The 22,943-nt window shown below is 38.9% G+C and overlaps 1 protein-coding gene across 5 annotated transcripts in view; it reads left to right on the forward strand.

Moving 5' to 3' along the window:
- The window catches only part of COL24A1 (collagen type XXIV alpha 1 chain), a 152,594-nt gene that overhangs the window by 97,585 nt on the left and 32,066 nt on the right, over positions 1-22,943 (forward strand). For 4 of the 5 annotated variants that reach the window (XM_052801639.1, XM_052801634.1, XM_052801638.1 and 1 more), the window contains 12 exons: positions 1,054-1,107; positions 2,708-2,761; positions 3,521-3,574; positions 11,974-12,027; positions 12,321-12,365; positions 12,482-12,526; positions 13,757-13,810; positions 16,798-16,851; positions 17,757-17,810; positions 18,034-18,087; positions 19,411-19,464; positions 20,045-20,152. In XM_052801639.1, the coding sequence (XP_052657599.1) occupies positions 1,054-1,107; positions 2,708-2,761; positions 3,521-3,574; positions 11,974-12,027; positions 12,321-12,365; positions 12,482-12,526; positions 13,757-13,810; positions 16,798-16,851; positions 17,757-17,810; positions 18,034-18,087; positions 19,411-19,464; positions 20,045-20,152 (684 nt within the window). The remainder of the gene's footprint in view (positions 1-1,053; positions 1,108-2,707; positions 2,762-3,520; positions 3,575-11,973; positions 12,028-12,320; positions 12,366-12,481; positions 12,527-13,756; positions 13,811-16,797; positions 16,852-17,756; positions 17,811-18,033; positions 18,088-19,410; positions 19,465-20,044; positions 20,153-22,943) is intronic. The other variant, XM_052801636.1, reaches the window with a different exon arrangement.

The raw sequence follows: 22,943 nt of genomic DNA on the forward strand, positions 1-22,943 counted from the left end.
CATCTTAGAATTCAGTGTCAAAAGATTCTTGTACACTTGGCCCAACAAAGATTACCTTGGGGTACTGCTCCTAGTTTAGCTGGGAGGGAAAAGGCAGTAAAAAACTAATTAATCTATCATCAGCAAATGGAAGTAAGCTTCTTCATGGTACAATAATTGTTGTCATTGCTATGCTTTTTCTGAAGAATTTATTGTCTTTCTCTTTTATGGATAATGTACAACGTAAACATGCTATGTGGATTTAAATGACAAACATACTTCCAGCGTAATTATTTTAAAGAAATGTGTCTTTACAGTACGCAACATAAAATAGAGTATTATCACTATGTCATGTGTACTATCTGCAATAAAAGAGTCTTTGTATGGGAACAATCTACAGCCAAGCCTGATGTTTGGGCTGGATGTTATATGAATAAAAGGTGAAAAAGTATGTAAGACAAGAAAAAGACCCTTCCTACTTCCCCTACTCCAATTGCTTCTGCAGCTGCTGAGGGGCTGGCCTTGCTTTTAGATCTGTGCTTTTCTAACACATACTGAAGAATGAGGGAGAGAGGAACAAAATTTTCTTTTTTGCTTGTTTGCTGTGGTGAATTTTATGTATTAAAGAATGTAACTATAAGTGTGATGCACCGAACAGAGAGAAAATGGATGTGCTAGCTGCAGTTTGCAGACTGATGTAGTACCAAATCTCTTCTTCAGTCTTCTAGGAAAAGGGAAGACAGAAAAACTAAGTTTTATCATTGTTTCAAAATATGAGTGGGCTTGTAGGAGGAAGGAATGCAGAAATTCCACAAAAGTGAAAAAAGGTCTCTGCACTGTTTCTGAAGGTCGGTCCCTGAACCAGTGGTGGTATGCATTGCAAAAAGTGGTTCCCTTTAGCAACCAAATCTCTTGCAGACTACGGGCTATAACCGTCACGAAAGACCTCTTGGATTGCTGTGGTCTTGTTATTGCAGGTTGGCTTTGTTGGCCAGATATGCCTGGCTCAGTGGATATGAAACGAGTCAGGGAAAGAGCACTCACCATTATTTTCTTTTTAATTTTATGTTAAAGGGAGAGCGAGGCAGTCCAGGACCAGTAGGTCCTCCTGGAGAGAAAGGTGTCATGGTGAGTCACAAGTAATGTAGAATCCATAATTATGTTACTTACAAAGGCACTTTACTTTCCAAAACAGTAATGAATTCTCACCCTTCTGACTGTGCAGGCCTTATGGAAAAGAGTAGTATTTATGATGCATTGTTCCTAAGAAGTTTCATTTAGCAGCTTTAACCCCTCTGTGGAAGTGACATTGCAAAGTGGTCCGCTGAATGAAGCAGCAGAGTAACTGCATTTTTGAAAAATGGCTCTAAGCAGCCTTGCATAAAAAAATTAAACACAATTAATTGAAAGGAGAGATAAATAAAGGAGGGAAAGTAAAATAATGATCTCCTGTGTAGACTGGGGTAACACAGGTTATTCTAATAGACTGGTAACTATCATCACCTCTAATTCTACTGCACAGCAATACCCAAACAGCCCCTGGGTGCCACTCTTGTCACGAAGCCAGTCCTCCCACAATACCATTTGTCCTAAATCAGGATGCAGCATTTCGTGCAGCATTGGGCAATCCAGAGGCCGCTGTCATGTTAGGTAGGTTGTTGGGGCACAGAAGTAAAAAACTATACACATGTGCCTGTCGTCACATTCATGTTGAAGTTCTCCAGCAAAAGTGGTTAGGGTTTGATTGTGTGTTTGCTAATGAGTACTGTGATGGCTCCAGAATGTATAGAGGACACTTACAGACTTAACTGTTTATAAGGAGATGACAGTGTGCTGATAAGCCGGGTGCTGATAAGCCAGGTACTGCATGCTGTGTCCTACATCATCTGACACTAATGTCATAGGCAGTGATGAAATCTCAGTGGCCTTACATAGAGGCTGCAGATGTGGACCTGAGTGTGGTGCGGTGGGGAATGTTCTTGTGATGGAAATGGACATTAATATTGAATATTTGCAGTAATTACTCCTTGGCCATCCATTGACAAGGAAGAGACCGAGTACCCTCAGACTGCAGACCAACTTAATGATCCATGCAGCACAAGACAATATTTTTTTAAGCATTCCGTGCTTCATTAAATCTCTCTAATTTAGATTTACCTTCAACCAGCTGCTTTTGATGCATGAAAAAAATCTTACTGGTGAAATTAATAAAGTAGGATTTATTAATATAGGATCCAATCTTGCCAACTACTTTTTTTAACTATTAGTAATGCATATTGCTGTAGGTAAATCCACATAAGTCATAGCAGTGAGAGCCCTTCGCAGTAGTAAGTCATCATAGCCCTCAGACAAGAGCTGTTCTTGGCATTTTGTCTTGGCCAGTTCTGCCCACACCAGGATGTATCCACTTTCTTTTTCCACTGTCACAGCCTTGATGTGAGGATTTTGAAACTCATTTAGAACTCAGCAGCTTTTGTTCCAGTACATCCCTGTCAGCTAGTGCCTCTGTGTGGGAAAACTTCTTAGGTTGCTTTAATGATTATTGTGGTACATCCAAACAAGTATCTGTTTTCTAAACAAAATTTTGGGACTAAATTTTGCAAGATTAAACATTTTATTAATAAACTTACCTCCAATTTTTCAGGTAAGTAACTGGATTTATTACTGTTGTTATAGTAACAATTTTGATAAAACTGTTCTGTCTTTTCTACATCTCGTTCAATTCTAGGGCTACCCAGGACCTCCAGGAGGCCCTGGACCTGTGGGGCCAGAAGGATTACCTGTAGGTATAGAGTGGTGCTTTGGTTTGACATAAAATGTACCATTTTCAAATTGACTTTTTACTCTGTGGAAGCCAAGAATGGTTTCTAATTTGTACTTCAGTCTATAAAACTGTCATGAAAATTTACCCATCCAGACACAAAGTCTGTTCACCTGCTGTTTACCAGGATGATCCGTGAGAGACAGGAAAACTAATTATGTCATTTACTCACCCATTTAAAAAGCACTCAGTTGAGACAAGTAGGGGAATAGAATTTTTTAAGCATGGTTTATAATTGCATAACAATTTTATTTTTAATTCATTGATGCCTAATGTAATTTAAATATATTCATTATGTGTTTAGTTTTACTGTTAATCACAAATAATTATATTCTAATTTGCTGTGTATAATTGTGTTATAATTTGGCTACTGTGGGTCTTCAGTACAGACTAAAACTGAATCTTCTATCAGAAATTATTGGGTTTTTTAACACAGTGTTGCTGAAATACAAGTATCCTTTAGCAATTTTGGGCTGTTGGACAGAAGTAATTTATCCAACAGTCACATCATGATTTCTTATTCAGAATAAAGTTACATGGAGTCTCGTATTTAGATTTTTCTAGATAAATTGTACTAACACAATTAATTGAATTTGAACTATGAGTTACAGTGATTGATTTGTATTGGTTGCATTGACTATTGCTCAGTGTGCACGAGCCTGGTAATTTTCAGAAATCTGGTATAAAAGACAACGAATAATAAGTTTATTTGACATGTAGGGACCTTCAGGGACAAGAGGACCACCAGGGCCACAGGGACCTAAGGGAAGGAGAGTAAGTAATATTGCTGTTTCATGTTACTTAGGGCAGAGAGTGGTGTGTTGCCCATATGAATCTGATGTGTAACCCATGTACAGTTGCTTCCTTTGAACTCTGGACTCTGGACTCAAGCCATTTGTACTGAAATCAGACAGATGATACTTGTATTTCCATGTAGGAAATTATATGAATCTTCATTTCTCCTGACATTACAGTTAAATGGGGTTTTGCCATTGATTTCAGCTGAGAGCAGGACCAGAACCAAAATGATCACTGGCCTTATTTTCTGTATACATAAATATGCAAACGTTGGCATTTATAACTACCATTGGACTGTGTCAGCGGTTTAGGGACTATTTTCTTTACCTGCATGTCAAAATCACCCAAATGTAGTTCTGAGAGAGGAAGAAGCAAAGTCAGAAGACAGTATATGCTAGAATCCCAAACCTCTGATTAGATTATCATTTCCATTTCATGCATTTTTATCAGGGAAATGGGGACCATTTTTTCACTGTATACAAAACAGTAATCCAAAGCCCACATAAGTGAAGAGGGAGTCTGTCCACATCAATTTGTATGAGCATTTGATCACAATGCATAAAATCAGTATCAGTGAAAGTATTGCATTTTGTTACCTGGGGATGGTTGACTACATGGTTTTCATAAACACTTTCCTTCATAAACCCCACCAGTCACTTGCATTCCCTGTCTGGAGTCTTTTTGGTTGTGTTTTTGCAGTCTGAGCTCAAGGTGCATGCAGGAAGCGCTGCCGCTTCATAGTATAGATGGGTGGGTTTGGTTGCAGCATGAGCAAGCGTATTCTCACTGAATTTATGGAGCTTGTCGAGAATAGAAGTGAAGATGCACCCTTCTAACATCAGTCTCACCTAACAGTTTGACAGCATATCCATGCTTCCTATGAGACTTGTACAACTCCAACCAGTGGCTGGACCAGTGTGTCTTCACAGGTGGTGTTAGCATCGGGCAGTGCTTACCACTCATTCCTGATAAAGTCCCTGAATCCTTGTCAGTGAGATAATTTTGTTGGTATCTTTCTGTCATAGGAAGCAGAAACATTTGTTGCTACAGCAAAATACAATTATAGGCTTCCTTCATTTCATCCCCCCTTTGTTACTGCGATATGTATTTTTCTAAGAAAATACACGGTAAAACTTGAAAAGTTCTAAGATCTGGAGGTTTTACTCCAGTTAAAGATAGGTACTTGAGAAGCACACATTGCATTTTAAGTAAGATTTTACATTAGAAAATATTGTGATTAGCAAACTTTGTAATACAAAATTTATTAACTATATATTCTTCTATGTTACTTTTTCATGATTGCTAAACTAATAAGTAAGAGATTGGGTAAAGAGTTATATTTTCAGTATATTCAAAATAATATATCTGAATATATTATATATTTGAATATTAATATATTGAATATTTGAAACCATATTTTGAATATTCATTCTATTTGAAATATGCAATATTTTGAAATGTACAATATTTTTAATATTCTAGATATTCAAAGTATACAATGCTTAGCAACTTCGCAGTACACTACAGGATTATTCATAAGACAAACTTCACATGTTTCAAATGAGTCTTCCTTCCACAGTATGGTTTCCTCCTCCTTCAGAAGAAATCTGTTTTAATTTACTTCTTTGTTCATGGTGCAGTTTGTAGGAAATTTGTGAAATGTAGCATATGAAATGTATAATTTCTGTTAAAAGTCTGCAATAGTTGTTCTGGCTTACCCTGTATTAGAGAGGTTTCCAGCTGGCAATGCCAAGTGTTTGGGTTGTTTGTTGTTGTTGTTTACTTTCAGACAGAGAATATAATTTATCTCAGACTTCAGTTTCCTTAAATGGGTGAAGCAGATTTGACCATCTATCTACATACACTTAGAACTTCTTTTGCTTGTCTGAAGTACCTATCAGTAGATTTGTCTGAGTCTGGGTTTCAGGATTAAGGAATTTATCTCAGCAGCTCATGGAAGAGGACATACCCACCATCATCAGAGAGAATCTGTATGGTCTTCTGAAAATAGTCTTCATTTTTCCCTTACAATAGATGTGTTTTTTAAAAGCCTATTTAAAAGGATATAATAGTAAAAATCTCTTTCTGGGGAATTAATTTGCTAATTTAGTAATAGACATTTTAATTTAATAATGAATTATCTGTAAAATTTGATAATTTTACCTGCAGAAATAGCAAATGCTTCCCACACCTCACAGGTCACCTGCTTATTTTCTGAACTGAATATGCCACACAAACATAATCTATCAGTGCCCAGAAAAATGAGTTTATTGAGACCTGTTTGTCAGGCAAAACTGAAATGCAGATATATTTGTTTATGCAACATATCTAACAAAATTCAAAGAGAAACCTTAATTAGCTGCGGAGGGCGTGAATCCGCCCCTGCTGATAAGCACAGTGAATTACCAAGAATTGGTGTAAGCAGGAGCATCCAACCCCAGGCATCAGCTAGCAGAGAAGTAGCTCCTGAAGTGTTCAAAAGGTGCTTATGCAAATGTGTTCAGTGGAGAGAGGCTCTAGGGGCTCCTGGGACCCCTACGTTAGTAACTAAGGCAGCCTTCTGACAGGAGTGTGAATCTTTGCTTTGGTTTAGAGGAGCAAAGGGAAAAACATCCTTTTTGCTTCACAGGCAGGTTTGAAAATGTAAATCAAAACAGAAATGCAAAGCAATTGTGAGGCTGAAAAGAAGTAGCAGCTTGGCACCACTTTGGCTTCAGTGGCCTGATTCAATGAAACAAATGGGTGCCTTACCTCTCTGTGATTTCAGTAGGAGCATATCTGAAAGTGAAATACATGCTGAAGTGTTATGCTGAATCAGGACACACAAGCCAGTGGCATCAGATGAGTACACATATGCAGTCATTGTCACTGTAAAATGCTGATGTTTGAGCTTCGTCTAAAAAGGAAAATCCCTTGGGCCTTATTGGTACACCAGAGTTTCAGTTTGACTGGTGGCCTATAGGATGCAGTGAGTTAGAAGGCTAGCCCAAAAGTAATTTGGTGTAAATAGTTGTCTCTGCGATTGGTACTGAACTGCTGTAGGCTGTATGTTTTAATTCCTCTGGACATAGCATTCCTCTCTAAACTCCTTCTCTGATCCTTCCCTCCTGGCAAGTCCATCTGCCAACATCACCAGAGCTGGAGTCAGAGCCAAGCTACTGACATGAATGTGAGACCTCACCTGCAGGCTCTCCTCCCTCCCAGCAGCATCTGCTACCTGGTGATTGTTTTTCTGGGGGAATAACTTATTTTAGTTTAGATTCTATTTTGAAGGTAGAAGATAGTTTTTATTTAAGGAGTGTCACAGAAGGTAGAAGATAGTTTTTATGTAAGGAGTGTCACATCTTCTGCCAACTGAGACAGGAATCTTTGAGGGAAGTCTGTCTCTATGATTTTGGCAGCACATCATGGAGTACATTGGTTATAATTAAAGATCACTCAAAATAAATCCCAAACGTCCCAAGCTCTGTGGAAGTCCCAGTTTGGAGCTGTGGTTTATGCCTTTGCCTCCACCCAGCATGACTGGGAATGCTTCGTGGAAGGGGGTCTCAGAGTGGACCCAGGTCTTCAGGCTCTGTGAACAAACTCCCACTGAAGCCATTGAGAATTTTGTCTGCTCTCAAGATCAAAATATCAGACCCAAAGTGGAATCTCACATAAGGAAAGTATCTGGGGGCCCCTGCAACCTGGGGTTTGTCATCACTGGATTCAGAAAGAGCAATGTCAGAACCCCGAGCTCTGTGTGGCAGGCCTCGGAAAAATGCATACCACAGTCACATACAGATGTTAAATAGAAGCATATGGAAATTCCCCGTTTGTGTACTGAAAAGCGTATCATGTCCTCACAGCTGGAATCTGCAGGAGGTCTTAGGAGCACTGACCTTCTACTTCTGCACTGTCACAGAGTAGGATTCCTTCATCTCATAAATTCTGGACCTTTCAGCAACTGGTTCACATCCAAGGTTACCCAGCAGCCTGCTTCTGCCTGAGAGTATCCAGCTGCTCAGTCTCCAGTACACCTGGGAATTCTGGCCAGCTGGAGGCAGGCTGTCTAGGAGTCTATGGAGTATCTCCCTGTCAGGGGATTTGGGGAGTATGCCACCGAGCATAGTGCTAGCACAGAGCTTCCTCAGCTCATGCTCAAGACTTGATGAACTTCATCTGGAATCATGTGGAAAGTTGGGTCCTTTTGTGACCCACATTTTATTTTTTAGTGTTAGTCTCATGAAAACACAGAGGGAGAACCCCACTTTGTAGATACTTCAATGGCAGAATGACAGTCTGGGGGGTGGGAATATCTGTATCTAAGAGAAGGGATTTCTCTCCATGACCAGAAGGAAGAAATACATTAGTCTGGAAGACATGCTGGTAGCAGTGTAGGCAGCCATGAAGCCATTGTTGCGTTGTTGTTGTTGTTGTTGTTGTTGTACTTGTCTGCTAATGTATGGAGAAGAAAACCACAATGTCAGAGACTGGTTCTGCTTTTAGTTCATACCATAATCTCTGACTAATACAACTGTAGCTTTTAATTTGAGAGGAGGATGTCCTGTATCATTAGATTCATTTAATGAGTGAGACCTAAGCAAAATTCTTAATAGCTGCTAAGACTCTTAGCAGTTAGTATTCTTCAGGCTGATATTTGGTGTTTTAAAGCTAAAAAGCAGTAATTTTTCTTCTCTTATTTTCCTGGAATGCAGCTCATTAAATTCAGTTTTGAAAATACAGATAAATGACATAGTGAAGTGCTGTAAAGTTGGGGTCAGACAGCAGCAGCTTATGTCTGTAGCAGCCAGTAGGGTTATCTCTGCTTCAGTTATGTCTGTACTGGCATGAAGAACCTCAGCTACCTAAGGACATCAGCGCTCAGTTTTAATGAGTGATATCTTTCATACTGCTCACAGCAGGGAATATGGAACCTAGAAAAATGTGTTTGCTGCAGGGTTATGTGAAACAAGTGGCCAGTGTGCTTTATGATACATCAATAGCTGAGTGTGTTTATCTGTCTTAATTGTTCAAAGGAAGTGAGACTAAAATTGATGTGATTTTCTAATATTCCTCCATGTCAACCACCAAAAAAGAGAAGTAGCTACATAGTGTGTCTATGTTATTTTCACTCTTATATTTAGGAGGCAGGATGAGAAAGAACACAAAGAGTTAATTGGTGCTTCTTGCCTTCTTAGATGAACTTTTTCTCAGCTTATCGTCCTAGAGTTTTCAATGTAATATGTTCCATTTTAGAAACAAAGCTGAACCCATGCCAAAGAAAAAAGTAAAAGTAGTAGTGATTGTTTGGCAGCCTTACTCCTCAGCTCTGTTGCAACCTAAATTAAATAACAGCAGGCAAATCGTGTGTATCTCTCATTCTGCACTAGCTATAGTCGGAAATGATACAGATCCAATTAATCTGTGCCAATAATGAGTCACACCATATTATTTATGGGAATGTTATGGTGTGCTTTTCTTAGAATATTAAATTGCCTTTCCCTTGGATTTCTGCACTCTGTTCTGTGGCTGGCTAAAGGTAGGCTAAAGGCAGGCATGGCCCAGAGCCAGAAGCTGAGCATCATGTTGGTTTCTGTTACTTTGGTTTCGATTCAAAATTATATAGTAGGAAGGTGGTGTTTTGAATGGTAGGCCTTTTCACTTGTTTATTAGTGATCAAATCATTTGTCATTCTCTTTCTAATGATTGGGCTGTTGATGCGAACTCCATTGAAGTGGAGATCTGTGTGAGTAGCAGAAAGGTTTTGGTGTGTTACACGCATAACACAGACTGTGCAGTCTCCTGACAGGACCATTTCTCAAACTATGGGCTATGACCCCCTTTATGATTAAAAGGAAGTCACAAGTGTTCAAAGAATTTATCTGTTAATATAATTAATGATAGAAGATAAAATTTAGAAAGAAATTTCTTTATTACACAAGTCTGTGCAATCAAAATGTGTCCTTTTTCCTCCTTGAATATTTCATCTTGAGATTCTATCCCCTGACCAGCCCTGGGGAGAATGCGCAAAGACAAGTGACAGGTCACGTATCTAAAAAGTCTGAGAAGCACTAAAACTATGCTGCAATTGCTCAGCTTAACACTCTCAATTTCCCCCTTCGTATGTTGCCCTAGGTGATTCCTCTGCAGCTCTTCTGTGAGCTTCTCTCCCCTTCTACCCTCCAACTTAATGACCTGTCCTCACTCCATCTCAAAGTTTCCTTGTGTCCCTGCTCCTCCCATTCTTTGAGACATTTCACCTGAAAGGACTATCGCATTACAGGACTCTAAACCTGCTTACTCTGCCTTGAATTTTCATCACAACCCGTTTTGTGTGCATTATAGATAGCAGTTACAGAAGAATTGCAGAGCAGTAACCTGACATTAATTTGATCAAGATGTTTAGCTTTCTTTTAAATTATGCTATATAATAGTTCAACAATTGAGCTTACACAGTTACATAATCTTAATGTGAGGCTGAGTCTTGATGTTCTTATAAAGGCCTCTATCACCCTTGAAAACACTGTTAGTGTTTTGGTTCTGATCTCCGAGTGCATTGAAGTCACGAGGAGTTTTTTTCCACAGATTTCAGTATCCTTTGGTTTGGGACCTTTCTCACTGAGAGCCATGCAGCAACCCAGAGTGTCTTTTTCTGTAGCCTCTTTTCTCCTCTACCTTAAAAAAATGCCTGTAAATACTCAGTCCTGGCTTAGACCAAAACAAGAAAGCTGGCCAGGCTAACCCAGGGATTGCCTCACAAAAGCTGTCCCAAACTACCAAGGTATCAAAAGTATTCAGACAGCTTTCCCTGCCTGTTCATTTTCCTTTTCCTATGGTTTCTGTGTGTTCCCTCGTGCTGGCCAGAAGCAGCAGTGCTGAAATGCTGACAGATAAGCTTCTTGTGGGTTATTTCTGGCTCTGCCATGGGTTGTAACTGTATATCAGCTCACAAGAAAGGCCTTTTCTTGAGAGATTACCGTTTCAGGAGGAAAGCCTAAATGATTCTGGATACACACTGTTCCTGAATTACCAGTCAGACATTTTCACTGCAGCTCTAGAGAGAAGCAGGTGGGTGCTCACCATCTGTTCAGACAGAGGTTTTGATGTGCATCAGTAAATCCAAGTCAGAGAGAACAGAATTCTGCTATGTTTTGTCTCAAAAAATTCAAGATGGACATGGAAGTCACAGACATTTTTGAGGGGAAAGTAATCTAAATAAAATCAGATGTGATTCCAACGAGGTAATTTTACAAGCCCCTATTATTCCTATTAGAACAGTATTACAACTCTCTGGAAATCAGTCATGATTGCATGCCCTTCACTATAAACCGTCACCCAAGATGTAAGGTTCTCTACAACTCAGAAATGCACTCTGAAAATGCAGATCGTTTTCCTCTAGGCACTGCCATAGCAGTGTACGAGTTCCCTCTGATGCCAGCCCAGCCCAGATGCCACCAGGAAAGCTGTTGTGTCTCATCCTCCCACTGCATACTTCTGTAAAGAGCCTGGCTCTGTCTTCATACTTACCTAGCTCTTGCTTTAAAGTGGTCATTGGTTTCAGGTTGTTATTAACTGGTTTTAATTTTATTTTCCATACCCGAACAGTCATGGTGTTTAGAATTATGGAAATAACCTCCCAAGTCAGCATGGATAAAATACTCTTTTCCATTTTGCTCATGATCTATTTTAAGGATTTTCATTTGCTTTTAAACTAATGCATTTAGATTTCCAATCTTAAATAATAATTTCCGAATGTTTTGGCAATAAATATTTGCTATATTGTAATACAGTAATATAACAGGTTATCTTTGTTTGTCTAGTGGTTATAAAAAGTCAATTTACAAGAGACATTTTAGTCTTACAAGAGACATTTTAGTCTAACAATAGATCAGTTCACTATGCAAGATTATAAATTGCTTTTAATCTTGCCTCAAACTGGTTTACTAATCGAAGAACTTTATCTACCTGTTTTAGAGTCTTACTAGCAAGCTGGATTCTTGTATATACAATTTATAATACGCTCAAAAGCAAGCACTCCATATAACCAGTGCTCATCTAAATTCTTCTAAATATGTGTCTGTTGCATGCATATAAAGCGGATTGAAAAGAGAGCAGAAAATATCGGCCTGCAAGCTGGCTCCAACAGAGACCCTGAACATTTTGTATTTTGTTTACATATTTTGCAAAAAATCTTTCTTCTTAAATCCGTATTTCAGCAAACCAGAAACTTATTTTATTCTTTGAAGCTTTATTTCACACTTAATATACAATGAAAATTGGTTTTCATTCTAACAAAACATGTTTCCCCTCTCCTAAAGCCTATGTTGCATCTACCTGATGATAACCAAAAATAATGCATAATTAATATTCCAAATCACTTTTTCAATATTCAGGGGCCAAGAGGTCTAGACGGTCCTCCAGGAGAACCAGGAACCCAAGGCATTAAGGTGAGTGCTTGCATTGCTCAGTACTGTACAAAACATTGAGACAGACTATAACAGATAAGAAAAGAAAACAAACAAAAAACAACCCAGCATGTCAGAAGCCATAAGGTTCCATTTAATCCAGGAGGATATTTGCAAATTTCTGCCTTCTTCACGTACTTCCTTATTATGGTACAAGCCCATCTAAGCCTGAATCTGCACTTTCTGCAGTTACCCAGCACATAAACTGATAGCAACTGTATGCAGCTTATCTAGCAAATGCGTATAGAATTCACACATTGTTGGTTATTTATCAGGGAGAAGGAGGTGATCCAGGAAAGAAAGGAGTTCCAGGGCTCATTGTAAGTATTAGAGCCAATCTTTGTAGTAAGGCTTAACACAGTTACTACTAATTTCTGAGCTATGTTTGGAGATTATCTGAAGCCAGCATTGTCTTTCAATATTTGTCTTTGACCAGGGTAAAGCTGGAAATCCAGGAGAAAGAGGAGATCAGGGTGTACTTGTGAGTATGAAATTCTCCAAAAAAAATTCCACAAAATCTCATACTTTGTTTCACACTTGGATATGAGGGTATTTGTCTACTTTAGAGCAGCTGGAAAACTCCGACAGTACAGTTTGCATTTACTCATACAAAGAATTGGGCAGAAGTAAGATTAAGTGTGAACATGGTCTAGTCTTCTACAAACAGAATACAGTATCACAGCAAATTGCAGCAGAAGAAATGACTGTTGTAGTTAGTAGGGGGGTCCTAGAAGTTGCTTTGGTTTTTTTAGTTTTATTGTAGTTTTAAGGGAGAAAGTCATTCTGACATAGAAAATTAATTCTTTGATAGATTTTAGAGTAGATGTGTACTATCAATGTTGGGACAAATGTAGAAAAATGTGTAAAATGTATGCCACCTGTATAGGAGAAAATTCCTCCTTTTAGGGCTTCTTTCAAAGGAAATCTAACATGTTCTATCTGAGGCTTTCTTTTACAAAGAAGGTTACTAGTCAGTCCAAATTGTATTGGATTTTCCATAAGGAAGGAAGCAGAAAAGCAGAAACAAAGCAGTAAATTGAGACTCAAAATGTTGGTTGTCACTGTACTTCTCTTACCTCTTCTGCTCAGATTTAGGAGCTTGTTGCCTCTCACCTTTGACACAATGGGTTTTCATTTCCTGTTCATTCACTAGGACTTTTAGATGTATTTATATATACAGAAATGAATGAATCAAAACCTTATTAGGTTGAAATGATGGGAATTAGTACATTTATTGCAAAGTACAAGATACTGCTCTATTGCTCCCTCAGCTACAGTTTCTAGAAGAGAGTATGAGACATATTATATGAGCCAGGTTGAGCAGAAAGAAAAAAAGTGGGCTGTGATCCTTACTGACCATCTCAAATAGAGTTTGTAGGGCAGGACACTCATAACATTGTGTTTAGGCCCAGTTTGTGCACATAAGCAGCACATGAGTCTAAGGAGAATGATGAGGAACTGGTAAATGGTGGGTCAGCTAAGATCAATCCCTACGTAAAAGACACTGAGGAAGGATTTTTCAGGCCTCCCTCACCTGCCACAGGAGCTAGTGATGTGGCAATGCACGTCAACCAGAAGAAAAAGCTGCACGTATTCTTGGGTGTTTCTGAGCAAGTTATTGAGTCAGCAGAAATAAGAGAGGAAGTGGCTTTTCACAGAATATGAAACAGCTTGTTTCCAATGATTTTTTTATTTTATTTTAATCTTCCAGGGTTTGCTTGGGCCTCCCGGAACCACAGGAGACAGGGGACCAATGGGAGAACCAGTAAGTTGACCCTTATGCCTGCTTAAAAATTTTTCCATGTATTGTACTGAATTCCCTGGTAACTCAAGCTCCATTTTACCAAGATTCAGTGTTGCTAGCTGTGGTTAGGTAGGAATTGTGGGGTAATTGTTCCAAAACTGCAGGGCTAGAGTCTGCCTCCCTTGCTTAGTGTAACTTGTTCATAAGGAGACCTGTTAATCATGTTGGGAAGCACTGTCGTAAGGGGTGCACAACATAAGAGAGCATGACAGAATCTGGACCACAATATTATGTGGCTTTACACTGCATTGAGGTAGACATCTACGTTATGGATTATGTAAATGTATGTGCCAATACAGATATTAGTGGTATTTTTTTCAGTCAAAGTTTAGGATAGTTATTCAGGAACTCAGGGGCCGCATCTATTTGGCAGGTTAAATTTTCAACAAAAAAGAGACTGTTATAATAAACCTCAGACATTCCTCTGCTGGATGGATTCTTGTTCTGATTGTTATTATTTCAAAGCCACACTCACTTTTATATGGCTAATATTTTAACAGAAGATCATGCAGAATCTGCAGCAAATATATGCGAAGTTCTGCAAGGTGTAGCCATGACAGGAATAGTATTGCATCACCATCTCTGGGGGTAAATCAGATTATATAAATACAGTGGAAGAGTGTGTGGTGTCCTAGGGGGACTTGGGAGCAGGCTGCCATTTTATAGTGCAGAAATCTAATGGAGTTGTCAAAAATTGTGTGTTTTCATTGCTTCTGAAAAGTTATTTTGCACATCAAATGACATATAGTTAATTTAAATCTTGTACTTTCTGTCAACAGTTCACTTTCATTATTTCTACTAATTATTATTTCTAATATTATTAAATAATATTTCTACTAATCCATAGGCTGGCATGCTTACAGAAAGCCATTGCATACTTTTGGGGGCTAGAAAAACACCAACATTTATTTTGGTAAATTTTCTTTTGGATATAATTGCCTACTTGAGCTCCCAGCTTGTAGGAGTGGCAAAATGTTTCAACAGGAAATGTATTCTCTAACAGTTATTATTGGATTCCTGTTACTACATCTCTTTCATTTATTTTATCTAATCTTCAGGTTGTGACATGTGAGAGCCTTACGAAGCAAGGCTTACATAAAGCTCCTGCCTTTTTCTGGTCAAGTTTGAGTTTTCATATATATAGAATGACTATCAGCCTTATCTAATCTAAGTGGTCTATTCTTGAGCAATCTACATTTCTGTTGTGCTCATCATCGTAGAATCTACACATGCAGTGTCAGAAGTAAGAAGAGCTTATCCTGTGAACAGGGTACCTCTTCTTTCAAGTGCTGAAAGAGTAAAATGTCTTCGGAAAATAGTCTGTGGAGCTAGTGATGAAAATGACACAAGATGTTACAAAATGAAACCTGTGGCTCTTTTTAACTGCCCATCCAAGCAGCTTGATTTCATCTTCTGTCAGCTGGTCACTACATGAAAGCCAGCTGCTGAAGCAGTTTCTGTGGCCCTGTCATTAGTTCTGCAGAGCACAAAACCCCTAATTATTGATGGAAGAGCAGAGAAACCTAAGCAATTAGAACTATTTGTAGTAATGGGCTTCATCTAAATTACACTTCTACTTTACCTACTTGTCAGACATTTCAGTAAAATCCTTCTTTGCAAATTACCTGTTGTTAATGGTTAAAAGGAGTCCCTATATTGCTATAAATTTTTGGCTTCTGAAATTCCCTGAAAGTCTGAGGGGAATGATACATTACCAATCCAGCAGACTTAGCTCCATAGTAATATTATGAAGAAATACTTGACTTGTGAATCAAACTTAAGCTTTGTGACACTTGCCTAGTGGAATGCCATGGAGTTGCTGCATATGAAAACTGATGGGCTTAGTTTAGGACAAGTGAATTCTCAATGGGAAATTAACTGCAGTTTAAGCTGTTCACGCTTAAATGAAGCTATAGTGTAAAATACATGCATCTGCTGAAATCTTCTCGGTCATATGCAGTTTACATTGTTGTTCCAAGGGAAGAATATACTTGCATTATCACTGCCAAGTTATCAGACGGAGCAAAACCGTATGCATAGTCTGTAAGAGGAAGTGAAACAAAAAAGAGTAAATATTTGCTTAAAAGGCTTCTATCATAAATATGGGTAGTAGCATCTTTCTTTTACATGAGAATAATAGATCAACAAAATGTTTTTAATTTAGAATGTACTTAAATACAGATGAGTCCCAAAAGGGTAAATAGATATGAACTTTCTGAAAGTTCAAAGCCTGGATACATCCAGAGGGTTGATTTGTCTTGACATACGTTCGTAGTGGCTATGGAATCAGCTGTAAGCTGTTACAGGCAACCTCTACCCCCCCAGCACACAAATCCCTCTCTGTGGGCAGAGATGGACAATCTAACATGTGCAGAGAATTTGAGCATGCCGCTTTAGGAAATGATCCCTACGTGTTACTGCGATAAATTTATTACTTATGGTAGGGCTTACAAGAAAATGCTCGTAGTATATTTACTAATATTACCGAAAAGGCTCCAGCTTTTAGCCCATTATACCTCAGTGATTCTCCTGTATAAACACTGCTAAATCCATAGTGAAGCACACAGTACTTGTTTTCAGTTAATTCCCTATCAGACTGTAGGCTTTTCCACAAGGCAAACCAGACAGTCTAACAAACCTTAATTAAACAAAGTCTCAGTTAATCAAGAGGAGAGCTTAGTTTAGATAATAATTTACTTTTGGTCTAAAAGAAGAAACATCTGTGCTATTATGTGAAATCTGTTATTTCAGTCTGTCAGGAATGGCAATGAGGTCTGCAGTACTGTATGCCATCATGGTACTTTTATACACTATTGGATTCAGGAGGAAAGACAATGAAATGCACTTCTTTATGCCAACTGGAAGAGTTCTGAAGAGACAAAGTCAAGACTATTCAATGTAATTTAATGTTAATTGAATGATGCATCCAAAATTCTGTTTAATGCCAGGGTCCAAGAGGACAACCAGGGGATGCTGGCCCTATTGGAGAAATGGGTTTTGAGGTAGGCTTTTAATCATTTATATAGTAATTACAAACACTCAAGCAACTGAATAAGCCTGGACAATGTGTTTAGAAATGATTTTTTTTTTTATTACCTGCAGCTGATATCAATACCATGAGCTGCTGAGAGGCTCTCTTAAAGCTGTTACAAAAAAAAAAAAAAATTTTTTTTTTTTGGAAGCACCATTCTCTTTGCAGTTAGACAGTAGAACAGCATTAATCATATGTCCTTGGAAATGGTAGATGAAGAAAAGCAGCTGCAGGCAGTCTTCTTGCTAACTTTTGCTTCTATTTTTTGCTTTGTTTTTAATATCTCTTTGAAAGAAATATGACAGAATGTATTAGCCACATTTGCAATGAAGTAGCTGAGGGATGAGCTAACTTAGAACAGAAGGGATTTGGCTAATTCAAAGAAACGCGCTTCCTCAGTCACCCAAAATCCAGTCTTCTGACTGACTATTAGAGAAAGTTTTAAATGTAAACTTTGCAAGAAGCAATCTGATACCATTAACTCTTTAAGGGCTGAAGACTCCAAAAAGGGCTTTGTTCTCCAAAGGCTCTACCTACTTGGCTCCAAGCCTAAACAGTGATGAAGTTGTCAGTCAGATTTACAAAAGATAGATGATTGCTCAGCCTGCTAGTAATTTATGATGAGAGGTACTCCTGAGTCTTCAATACATTCCTAACCCACACTGCAGTTCCTGAGCTCCTCCTATACCCTCCTTTCTCTTCTTCTGTTGGGCTCTAGTAAGAACAAAGAACTGTGTTGTCTTAATTTGATTTTTCAGACATGCATCTTTCCCAGTGTCTCATGCCATTTTTCTGCTTCAATTTTGGCTGTATTATTTGGTGGTTGCAAAATTATTATCGGTGACCATGTGTAACGGTAGCTCTTGTACCATGCAGGGACCTCCTGGCCCTGAAGGAGAACCTGGCCTGCAGGGAGAACCAGGCGCAAAGGTGAATGTTGAAATTATTCTCTCCTGTGCTGTTTAAATTTTCAAATTTCCATAAAAGCAAATCAGAGTGATCTGATTCATTAGCCAAGTAGGTAGTGATACAGGAAATGAGCCATTAAGAAATATCATTATTGTCATGATGACTACATTATCTGTAATCCCCGTCATAGTTAGGAATATTGTCCCTTAAAATCCAATTACTTATTTTTATTGTGATATTCCAGGGAGACATTGGACCTGCTGGGAAGGCTGGAGAGCCAGGTGACCAAGGTTTAAGGGTAAGCTATGGATGCAAATCTTCTTCCAAAAAGGAAAGTATGTTATGAATGCGTCAGAAATGCAGGTTGAGAAACCTCGATTTATCAGAAGAATTCAATAAGAAGCTACTTTCTGATAACTTCTTTTAAAAAAAAATAAAGTTTGTAATATTGTAGCAAGTTAAAAAGAGTATTGATTATAGTGTTGAAGTATTTCTATCCAAGTGTCTCATGTCACTGAGAGACATAAACTAGTGGTTTGAGCATGAAGGTAAATCCAAGGGTGTCCAGCCTAGCTATTAAGATGACAGCACACAATAATGCTCTGTAGAGATACCCACTCTAGGTGAGATAATGGGAACATTATAGTCTCAGCAGAGTAGGGTATCTCGCTGTACCACCATCTAAAGCAGCTGATTTGCTTCTGGTGCTGTGGATAGCTCATTTGGCACTTGATTTTACCAAGCACTTGTGCCCCTGCTTATTTTTCCTGTGCATCTTACCCCCCTAAACTGACCCAAACAGTTGCCTACCTCTGAAGGCTGAAAAAACCTTGTAAAGTGCTAGAAACAGATTTTATCCAGGACACTTTTAAAAGAGCATAAACTATATGCTTTCAGACTTAAGTCATACCATTGAGCTCTCTTGTTCTATTGCTGTCATCTTTTGCTCCTGCCCAAAATCTCCAGCGGGGTGCATTCCACAATTCTGTCTGTACTTGGAGAAGAGTAATTCCTGGTACTGGTCCACAGTGGGTGCTCTGGACTTCCATACCACTATGTCTGAAATACTATGTTATTAGTATAGGGCAGCTCATATCTGCTTTTTTACTACCTGCATCAAAAGTTGCAAGTTACCACTGCCTTTACCTAAGAAAGGCAAATATTCTAAAATGCCATGGTGGCAATACTGTTGGTAAATGCAGAGTTTTTCATGGCCCTAAACTGAGTCACTAAACATACCAGTATGGTAGTTATCCACATAAACATGAAAGTTTCAGGATAGAATAAGTATATTTTTGAGGTTACTGTAATTACATGTTCTATACCCTGAAACCAAACAATCTCAGTGCCACTGTCCAAATCTCCGGTGTTATATGGACATAGTATTGCCTTATTTTTCTAAAGTTGATCATCTTTTATGTTTTCCTGTGTTTGAGATTCATAGGGCTGTGACTCTGTCACTGCAAATCAGTGAAAAATTAAGACAAACTATAACAGCAACGTAAAAGTTGTCCAAAAGATAATAAGCATGTGTAAAACTAGCCTGAGTTCTTCCAAGGCAATACAGCTATGTTGAGAAGTTTAGGCAATAACTTTGTTTTCAACTGTTCCCTTCTATAAGGGTGAACCGGGACCTCCAGGGGAAGACGGTGTTCAAGGAAAAGACGGCCCAAAGGTACATTCAGTTTTTGTAGCAGATGTAAAGCAGTCATACTAGCTTAAGGACCCAAATCTCTGGGTTTTTTTCTCCTATTTCATCAGGTCAACAGAGCCCAGTTAGTTTTGACGTAAGAAGGCCTGTATATTATAGGCTTTCCTGTGCCTTTTAGGCACATACCTAGTCTGCAAGGGCTGCAAAGTTGAATGGCTTGATAGAGAAATGCAAGCTGAAGAGCTGAGGACAGTTTATTTCTGTGGTGACTATCATGCTGGAGAGCGCGAGCCCAGGGCTGCTCCATTCCCTGCATTGGATCAATGCTCTGCCAGGGACTGTGGCAGGTGCCAGGATAGGGGGTGTCCCAGAGGATACCCTCAGGTAGTTGGCAATGGATGAGGCAAAATCTGACTGTAGGAGTGTATGAATGAGATAAAGGGCTTTACCGTAACTTGGAGCCTGATCTGAATTTGACTGGTAAGATTTCCGTCAGTTTTAGCGTGCTTTTTGGCAGACTTGAAGATTCAGAATTCACTTTTCTCAAGAATAAGTAATTCTGTAGCAGCAGCTTGACTAAGCTTTATTTTTTGCTTTGTTTTAGGGAGACCCTGGAGACCAGGGACTTCTTGGAGAAGGTGGTGAAAAAGGAGAGATGGGGTTACCAGGAATTGCTGGACCCCCTGGTGAACCTGGCATAATGGGCATTCCTGTAAGTGTTTTCAGGTTTAAGTAGACTTTTTGTTAATTTGCTTTTTGTAATTATTTTCTTTTTTAATTTTGCTTGCTGCTTTTATTTTTTATTTCCTGATTTTCTATTGCAATTAGAGATGACCATCTTTAAATTAGTTTGCCTTCCTTTTCTATGTGGTTCAGCTTTTCAGGGTTGGTAGAGAGAGGAGAGAAATGTTTTTCCTATCTTGAATCTGGCACCTCTTAGCAGATAGTGATTCCTCACCACTTGTCATCCAGATGCATACACCACACAACCTGGAGCCTCTCAATTCAGATCTTTCCTCTCCAGACAACCTTCTGTCATTAGTCTCTATCCTCACCTTCATTTGGAGACTGTGAGGAATCTCAAGGTGTTAGATCATTCTTTAAAGTTTAAAAACACCCAAGAAATTGGAAAGATGCATATACTACCATAAATTGTGCTGTAAGATCTTTTGTTTTGTATCACTTTCCCTACTCATGGCTTTGTTTGCTGCCTTAGGTCTATCTAGTTTTTAGTTCAGATTAAAAGTTCCTTGGGGCAAAGAACTGCCATTTTGAGCAGCTTGTAAATGATGAAGCATTAGACCTTAGAGCATGCAAGATTTGGGTCCAATTTAAGATTCTGTGCTAATGTTCTCACCACATACATGCTTAGCTGTCATTCCTTTTAATACACCTTATCAACAAAAGGAACGTCTAAAAATAACATTTCTAGAAAAAGTGATATCCTGAACATTAAGGTTTCTTTAGTTACAAAATTATTGCAGCACAGACACCAACAGCACAGGATTCCTTAAAGTGTTGGTGTGGATTATAGCACCTTCTCTGGTAAGGAATATAAGGCAGGTCAAAAGTAACTTAAAACCAGCGTCACAAGATAGATATCAGATAATCCAAATTATTCCTGCTGTTGATTCCTGGTCAGTTGGACGGCCTGCCTTTCCTAACAGTGGTCTTTCTACACGAGGTGTTGTAAAGATGATGTTATGGATGCTGTCCCTCCTGTGCTGGAACTGACTTCCAGAAATGAGGGTCTATCATGCCAGGTGGCACTACTTCAGATCATGATTCTGTGCTGTGGTGTGATGTCATTTCTTTGGTGGACCTTCTCTTCTTACCTTGTCAATCACCCTGTAATGAGGCATATACTGTAAAAAATGAGAGAGAAGAAAGAAGGAATTTCATTATTTCATTTTGTTCTTAAAAGACATTTATTCTTTAACTAACTTAATTTTGGTGCCTCTGTGAAAGGAATTAAATAAACATATCATGAGAGCACCAGTTGCTGTAGACAACTGAAACAGAGATTGCAGATGGAGAGAAATGGCAGCAAACATACACAGGTCAAATAGCAAATTAACTTTAGGATCCATCTTCAACATTGTTAGATCAGTTCGCGTATCTGTTCTGGCATCACTCCTAGCAGCTGAAATCCATCTATAAAATCTGTTTTGCTGAAGTTTTATGCAATTTCTTAATGTGAACTAATATTTTGGAGCACAGTTTCCAAAGCAAGTATGTAGCCTCAAGTCAGACTTCAGATTAAATTCCCTTACCAAAAACCATCATGTTCTCATTCATAGCCCTCTGGCTGCTTTCTCTGTAGCTCTTACGTGCTGATGAAGTCTGAGTAAACATTAGTTGGAGGGCCAGCTGTCAACGGCTGTGACCACTGTCCCCTCTGTCCTCTAAGCATCAGTGTTACAATCTGCTGTCTTTAGTCCTGGATTCTTCACAGTGAATTACTCTCTTAGTGAAGGAAAAAAATGCTCTTTTAGTTGTTAGCACACTTAGTGTGCTACAGAACAATTTTTGTTTCTGATACAATGATGTCACCCTGACTATTTTTTTTCTATTTTGGGGTGGCAATTCTGGAGAAGCTTGTGTTTCATACATTGAAATTGTCATAAAACAGCTCAGCCCTGGCATATCTACATTGTATGTAATTATACTTGTATACAATAAGCAACATCAGCAGTGCTGCTGTGCCTCAGTGAGACAGGCAGGTCTAGCAATTTGATGTTTGGGAGGATGTGGTTAGCAGGGGATTTTTCACATTTCTGTTCCACACATTCCAAGGGTGGCTGCAGAGCTGCCTCCCTCCCCACTCATCCTGCCTGGTGAGTGTTCACATCATGGTTTTGGTTTGACCTCCTTCTAGGGATGCGGACAGATCATAGCATCCTGGTCTAAACATGGAAATTAGTTTCCTATAATGAATTGTCTGAGGGTTTTATTGGGGGTGAGGGCAATATTACGTTTTCCTTAAACAAAAGCTAAAAAGCAACAAATAAGCTTCACAAATCAGTTGAAACTATATTTACCCTGGCTTATCACTACAATGACTCAAAAAACCCCAAATATATCTCCCTTTATCCAAAACTGAAGCTAAATTACCTCCTCTAACTCACAGTGCTTTGGGGTAAATTGAAACCAGTGAGCAGTGGACACATCCAGCCCTTTGGGGGGGTCAGTTTTTGAAGTGACCTAGAGGGCAGCGGGGCTGTAGCTCCATAGCACCCTTCATCTACAGGCAGCACACCCAATTACACAGTCACCAAGAGGCGGGCAGTGGTAGGCACCAGCACTTACTGAGTTAGGTCTCTGCTCTACAGCAAGTTGTGTCAGGGCCCTGCTCTTCACACTTGACAGCCCCAAGGTTTTCTTAGTTTTCCTCTGGTTGTGTATTGTATTTCTCTAAATCCAGTGGTTGTCTTGAACCAGTTTTATTCCTAAAGTATTATTTTCTGCGTGGACAAGATTTATTGGTTTTTTCTCCCCTATTT

The sequence above is a fragment of the Harpia harpyja genome, chromosome 11 (assembly GCF_026419915.1).
Source record: "Harpia harpyja isolate bHarHar1 chromosome 11, bHarHar1 primary haplotype, whole genome shotgun sequence".
Lineage (NCBI taxonomy): Eukaryota > Metazoa > Chordata > Aves > Accipitriformes > Accipitridae > Harpia > Harpia harpyja.